This window comes from Vicugna pacos, chromosome 11 (assembly GCF_048564905.1).
Source record: "Vicugna pacos chromosome 11, VicPac4, whole genome shotgun sequence".
NCBI classification, from domain to species: domain Eukaryota; kingdom Metazoa; phylum Chordata; class Mammalia; order Artiodactyla; family Camelidae; genus Vicugna; species Vicugna pacos.
Window position 1 is genome coordinate 78,546,636 of NC_132997.1, and position 7,324 is coordinate 78,553,959.

The 7,324-nt window shown below is 52.9% G+C and overlaps 1 protein-coding gene across 2 annotated transcripts; it reads right to left on the minus strand.

The window, feature by feature from the left end:
- Positions 1-1,520: 1,520 nt before the first annotated feature.
- Positions 1,521-7,324, minus strand: CYP17A1 (cytochrome P450 family 17 subfamily A member 1). 2 transcript variants are annotated; one of them, XM_031682684.2, is made up of 8 exons: positions 6,977-7,324; positions 5,343-5,481; positions 4,909-5,138; positions 4,211-4,297; positions 3,609-3,815; positions 3,121-3,290; positions 2,443-2,546; positions 1,521-1,949 (listed from the first exon to the last, which is right to left on the minus strand). In XM_031682684.2, the coding sequence occupies exons 1-8, from the start codon at positions 7,271-7,273 to the stop codon at positions 1,663-1,665; spliced, it is 1,521 nt and encodes a 506-aa protein (XP_031538544.1). In that variant the 5' UTR covers positions 7,274-7,324; the 3' UTR covers positions 1,521-1,662. The 2 variants fall into 2 exon arrangements, with proteins under 2 accessions (XP_031538544.1, XP_006210653.1); XM_006210591.4 differs by having other exon boundaries at positions 3,609-3,818.

Consider the following 7,324-nt stretch of genomic DNA (forward strand, 5'->3'; position numbering starts at 1 on the left):
GAGGGGCCACCTCCAGTTTGACCCCCTTTCCCATCAGCTCACTGTGGTGTCAGCATCTTTCTAGGCTGCTTGTGATGGGGCTGGAGTTGACCACAGCAGCCCACCAAGCCCTCTCAGCTCTGTAGCCAGGCCTCAGGGTCACAGGCCCCTGAAGGCCAGGACTGAGTTGTGGGACAGTAGGGAATGGTCAACTACCCCTGGATTAGCAAAGCCCTCTGCAGGAGGAAGGTACAGCAGCTGTGATGGAAAACCTTGTCCCTCTCTCCTTGTAGGGAATCCCTTGATTTCTTCATTCTGGAACTTGGCCAGGCAGGGTCTCGGGCTTGCCCTGCCTGCCCTTCCAGAGCCCTCCTCCAGTCAGCCGGGTAGGACTGGGTCGCTGATGATCTGACCCCAATCTGGCTTGCGCCAGGAAGCTGGGGTTGGAGCCTTTATCTAGACTAAAGTATAAGGGTCAGTTTCCCCCAGGGCACCTCAGGACATCTTCCACTTGCAGACTGGCCAGTGGCCAAGGTTTAAAGATGCCAGTTTTAAGGTTTGAAGAAGTCTAGGCTCCATTTTCTAATGAGGCATTTTACAGACATCCTGGGGATTTGGAGTGGGGAGTAGGGGCAGAGCCTGGGTGCTTCAGCAGAAGGCTGCCATGGAAGCCCTTTCCTGGTGGTGTTTACGCCAGTACAGGATGAGGAAAAGGAGACCTAGCAATCTTTGGGGACCAAGGCAAGAGGGATGGATAGTGGTGGATGGAGTTCGTGGATTACATACACTACCCAAAAATTTTCAAGCCTTTGAGGGACACATGGCAACGACTGTCTGGATCAAAGCAGACAAGAGCTGCTGATCTACTTTCACAGTGTATACTGAATCCCACCACTTCTTGTCTCCATCGTTGTCGCCAGGGTCTATGCCACCATCATCTTGCTCCCTGGGACCAGCACAACCTCCTCCTCACCCCAGCCCCACTCTCATCCCTCTGTAAACCAATTTCCTCTCAGCAACCAGGATGATCTTTAAAAAATATAAACCAGACCTTTCCACTTAAATGTGTAAATCCTCCAGTGACTTCCTCCCCTACTTGAAATAGAAACCTAAACTCCTTCCTGCTACTCACAAAGCCTCAGTGGGACCCGGCCCTGTCTCCAGTCTGACCTCATCAGGAACCGCTCTTCCTTCATTCACTCTGCTCCAGGCCGAATGACCTCTCCTACCTTGACAACTTCTCACCTGCTGCTCCCCTAGCATGGGACACCTTTCCCCAGGTCTTCATACCTTCCCCAGCCACTGGTTCACAGTGGCTACCCCTAGCCCTGCTATTGCCCCTCACATCACCACACCCAGTATAACTGACCTCAAAGCACTCAGGAGTCTCCAAAATGCTCAGCCCTCCCTACAAGGTAAGCTTCATGAGACCAGGAAGCCTGAGGAACCAGGGACAGTGAGTGAGTGGCACATAGTAGATACTCGATAAAATACGTGTTAAAAGAATGAGTGAACAAACAAACAAATGAACTGCTCAGAGATCTTCTGAAGAAAAACTGTTTATGTACATTGCTGCCAGGGCTGCAGGCTGGAAAAGAGGGCAGAGTGGGTGGGGAGGAGGAAGGAATGATGGGGAAGTAGGGTAACACCTCTAATTCTGTGCTGTGGGGCCACGCAGGGTAGTCAGGGGTTGCTACCCTCTGCCTGGGCTTCCTTCCAGGACTGGCGCACCTTGATTTTCACTTTGAAAGGATGAATCTGAAAAACTAAACTGGGTTTTCCCTCCAGAGAGGGTAGCTGTCCATCATCCGGGATCTCCAGGTCGAACCTCTGCAGCAACCCAGCCATGAAGAGGAAGATCTCCTGGCGGGCTAGCATTTCACCTATGCAGGAGCGGGGTCCTGTTCCAAAGGGCAAGTAGCTTAATGTCGGCGAGATGAGCTGGTTCCCAGTGGGGTCCAAGAAGCGCTCTGTGGACATGGGGAGGCATCAGCCAGGGGCCAGGCAGGGAGTAGGGGAGTAGAGGAGTAGAGAGAAACATGATCCTTCCCCAAGAGCCCCCATCTGAGAAGTTGGACAGCCTTACTTGGGGAAGCTCCAGCCTGAGGAGAGATACAGCCTGCTCTCAGGTAGCCCTTAGAGGAGATGAAATATTCAGGAAGGATGGAAAGAAGGTGTATTAACAGATGAAAATGCCACTAGCCAAGGGGAGAGGGGGTGGACTTCAGAGGAGACATATGCCTAGAGGGCTTCTTAGAGGAGGAGCTTTGCAGTTGGTGGAAGGAGAAAGTGAGAAAACTAGCTGTAAAGCATCTGGGTAAGTCTAGGGTAGGATGGGAGTGTCAACAGGTGCATGCAGTTGGAGTCAGGAATGTTCTAGAAGCAAGCTTGGAGCTGGAGTGGTGGGGCACAGGTCACCAGGCTGGCTGTGTGACCCAGGAGCAGGGCACAACAGGGACTCACCTGGCATGAACAGGTCGGGCCGGTGCCACTCCTTCTCATTGTGATGCAGTGCCCACAAATTGACGACAACATCTGTACCCTTGTCAATGGCAAGCTCGCCGATGCTGTCCCAGAGAGGGAGAGGAAATGAGGGTCTGGAATATTGTCCTTTCCCACCTGCTCAGCCCCAAGTCTCCGTGGACTCCCACCCCGGGGAAAAGAGCCCATTGCTCTGTCATGCCCACTCCCTCATCTTTTTCTCAGCTTCTGCCAGATAGAATATGAATCTAACCCTCCTCCAGCCCTCTCTTCCTGACAAACACTTATGTATCAACACTTGTGGACATGTGTGTCAGGGCATGTGGACATGCTTTTTGAGCTGGTGTGTGTGTGTATGTGTGTGTGTATTGTGGCTATTGGACTGGGTGGGAGAATAGAGCACCCGGGTCTTTCATCCCAGACCACATGACCCCAGGGCAGCAGGCAGTTTCTGAGGGAGGTCAGGTAGATCTGTGGATTAGTCAATGGGTGTCAGTGGGTGATAGATACATTGGTCAGTAGGGTAGGATGATAGTCAGTGGTTGATTATAGGTTGACCAGCAAGCCAGAGGGGTAGGGTAATGGAGGAGGGACCAGGTGGGCTGAAAAGCAGCACTGAATGCATCACAGGGTTGGATGTAATTGGGGGGGAAGGCACACCTGGAGTCAACGATAGCCTTGTGGGGGATGAGCGTAGGGGACACAGGCCGGAGTCGAAGCACCTCTCGGATGGTAGCCTCCAGCAGGACAACGCGGTTCCGGTCGCTGACTTTTGGTGTGCGGTTGAAACCTATATTCTGGTCAATGTCATCCTGGATCCTCTTCTTCAACTGACAGTCAGAACAGGATGGATATTACCAGGGTGTTTAACCCCAAGGGAAGCAAAGGCTTGAAAGAACCCTGTTACATCCAGAAGAACTGGCCCAGACCCTTCCCAGTGATGGCTTTACAGCCCAGGCTTCACTTCCAGAAGATGGAGCAGCTCCACCCTAGGAACAGAACCAACCACTGCTTGGGTAGGGGGCGCAGTAGCCCAGTCATCCTGCAAAGAAGTCCTGAGGGTATTGCTCCTCCCTCTCTCTGGAGCCAGAGATGAGTCTGGCTGAGGTCAAGAGTGGTTGGGAAGGCTAGGGTAGGGAGAAGCTCACCGAAGGATAGTGTAGCAGGAAGGCCACAATCCACTTTATCACAGAGGTGCTGGTCTCTACACCGGCGCCAAAGATGTCTGTTATGGTGGCGATGATATGTCTATCTGAAAGCAGCTTTGAGTCCTGTTCCAAGCCAGCACTGTCTGCGTTCACCTTGGCTTGAATCAGTACGTCCATCATGTTAGTGATAGAGTCACTGGTGAAGTTCTTCTGGTTGGGTGAGATTGGGAGGCAGTGATGAGAAAGGAGCCCCATCGGCAACCCCCTGCCATATTCTCATTCCAGACCGCGGATATAAAGGCTTCTTCCATTGGGAAGTGAGAGAGTGGAGTGAGGCTGGCCAGGACCTACGAGCTTGCGGAAGAAGGAGGAAGCATGAGGCCCTCTGTAAATTTGGAGGGTGGCTGGGTCCCTTCTAGGATTCTCTTCAGTTCTTCCCTTTGCCACCCCTATTCATTAGTCACATCAGTTTTTATTGCGCACCTACTGTGTGCCAGGCTCTCTGCTAGGTGCTGGGAATCCTATAGTGTCCAAAGTGGACCCAACCCAGCTCTCATGACACTTTCAACCTAACTCATCATCTCTTCTGCTCCATCACCTACCTTACACTTTTCGAAGATTCCTCCTAGCAATTCATTTCTCATGTTAACACACTTCTTCATATCTTCCAAGGTTTTGCTGGGGAAAATCTGCAAAGTAGAAATGTCAAATCCTACTTTTCTGTCTCTGGACAGTTCCCACTCCAATCCCAACCTTCAGCCGGAATGGAAGGCAGGATTGGGACCTGGAATAGGACCATCAGTGACAACTAGGACAATTACAAACAAGGGAGATGGGAGTTGCCTCCACTTCCCCTTCCCCATTCAAACATCCAGCACTGATTGAGGGTTTACTTAGTAGTAAGATAGTCTGGAGTCTGAAGACTTGGATAAGTTCCTTAGCTTTTTGAAGCCTGTCTTCTCATCTGTTTGGGGATAATGAAACTCACCTCTAAGGGGAATGCATGATTAATGCATGTGGAGTGCTAGTACCGGCACAGGGCAATTGGTAAATATATGAGAGCCACAATCATGAGTATTAAAATGCCTGATTTAAAAGTTAAACCTTTTTAAGTAGAGAAGTGGCAATCTTTTAAGAGTCAGAGGAGGCAGCGGTCATTGTGGCTGAGATGGTCAGGAAAAAGATGGGTCTGAAGCTGAACTGTTAGAAAAAGGACCGGGGACACAGTCAGGGTCTGCTGAGATCTGCCGGGGGGGTTGGGGGTAGGGGGTAGGGAGGAGGGTGCTGGCCACATCCTCACCCTAGCCGCTGGAAACATGTCAGCCAAAGCTGTCTTGCTCAGAGCCTCCAGGATCCTGTCACTGAAATCCTGCAATGCGTCCACTACAGGGTCCCCATCCTTGAAGGAGTAGTTGAAGCAGATAAAGCAGATTATGTTGGTCACCGCCTGAGAGAGCGACCTGGACAAATCAACGGACTGTCCATCCTTGGTGGTCAGGAAATCACACAGTATACTGACTTCCTGATTAACTGAAGGGAGAGAGAGGTGTGAGCGCAGGAATTGAGCAGCACCCTCACCCCATCCCTCCCGGGTCCATTTTAGCTGAGGACCGAGAGCAGATGTCCACTAGATGGCAGCAGTAACCAAACAGACGCTAGGTGGACTCACCCATCACCATCTCCCCTCCCCAACCCTCCCTGCCTCCAGCAGCCCCCAGGCAGCCAGGCACTCACTGATCTTCTCCAGCTTCAGGTTGCCATCCTTGAACAGGGAAAAGGTGCTCAGCACCAGCTTCCGATGAAGCTGCCAGTGGGTACCGTGGTCGGCGAAGGCAATGCCCTTTTGATTTTCTGATAGGATGTCTAGAGTCAACTTTGGAAAGTGGGAAAGAACACAAGAATCAGACGCCATCCACCTGCCCTTGCCCCGGGCCTCCTGCACCCGGTCCCCTTCCTGAGGAAGCAGGCAGGTACCTGCCATGCTGGCCTCCATTTAAGGCATCCCCGCTCCACTGCCCCGTGACTGTAAGGCCTTGGTAGGACAGGGCCTAAGGCCCCTTTACTCCCAGCTCCATCAGAGCGAGAGCAAGGAGAAAGAAAGAACCCCAAAGTAGAATGTAGGGGTCCTGGGATTCAGTTCAGTGACAGGGTGACCTCTGGGCCTCTCTTCTCATCAGTTTCTGACCAGGGGAAGGCAGCCGTGGAGGAGATGCATGCTCTGAATTGTGCCTGTCCAGGGAGCAGGGGCAGGCAGGCTTGCAGAGACTGAGGACAGCCCAGACCCCTGCCTTTCCCTGGGCCCTCCAGGGTTGGGGGGCTGCTAACGGCACAGCAGCTCAGCCCCATTTAGTTTACCCTTCCATTGCCAGACTGTGTGTCCACCCCAGGGTCACATCTGGAGAGTGCAGCTGTCTTGTCCACCCAGTCTGGACATGGGCCATTCTGCCTTTTCCCAAAGGCACCCCCAAAACCATAAAGGTCCCAGCACCCCTACTTCTACACTTTGAACTGCAAGCCCCACCTGACTACATGCCTTCTTCCTCTTTGCCTTGAAGAGAAGAGCTCAGCCAAGCTGGAGGTGAGACCTGACTGTCTGGTCCAAGAAAAAATGAGTCAACCCTTGGTCTGATCGAAGATGAGCAGGGATGGGGAGGGGGCCCTGCCTGGGATGTTCAAGGGAGTATGCAGCAGCCGAGTGCTGGGACTGGGCACTGGTAGAGTTCCTGGATGGGGAGCTCCCACTCCTGTCCTCCCCCAGGTGCAACACAGAAAGCTCAGTAGGCTGGACCATCCCCAGGATCCTCTCTCAAAGTTCTACCATGGGTCAGCCCCACAGGGAGCTGGAGCAGCAAGGAAGATCCCCAGGGAGTAACAACCCCAGCCCTCAGAGAGTCAGGGTACCTCTCCCTCACACTTTTCCAAGGACAGCCATCACTATCCCCATCTTCCACAGGAAGAATAGCATTCATAAAGGCTATTTATTGAGCACTTACTGCACTGGGCACTGGGCTAAGTACTTTACATGCACTCTGTCAGTTAATTATGGCCATCTAGGCTCAGAGAGATCATCATCCAGTTCAGGGGTGAGAGGACTGTTGTGAGGGCTCCCTGGTCCCCTCCAACCACCAGTCCCACCCCACCCCACCTCCTGGGAAGCCCAGAAAATGAGGTCTTCCTATAAGCCTTCCTGCCTAGGAAGAGGCTAGGTGGAGCACAAGGGGCTGCTCCCCGCCCACCGCCCCGCTAGTCTGTTTTTAGAAGAATCACAGGTTATTGGAGCTGGAAGGGTCATTCCAGGCATGGTCTTGGCTGAAGAGCTGAACATCCCTGGGGGTGGTAAGAGAGGAGGGGTGATGGGTACTGCTTACCAATTTGGGCCTCCCGGAGAATTCCTTGCCCTTCTTGAGAAGCACCTCCTTGGCCAGCTGGTAGTTGCCGATCACCACTGTCGTCTTGGAACCGATACGGAAGGAATAGATGGGGCCATACTTTCCCTGCAGCTTGAAGAAGTTCACATGCTGGTGGCCATGTCTAGGGAGGAACGGCAGGCTGCCCACCAGGGGCAGGGATGGGAGGCTCTTGGGGTACTTGGCACGAGGGCCCTTGATCTTGGGCCTAAATAAATAGGCGAGGGTGAGCATCAAGACAGCCAAGAATACCCACATAGTGGCTGGGTGGCAGGCAGGACAGACAGCTGTGGAGTGGCTTCAGTCACT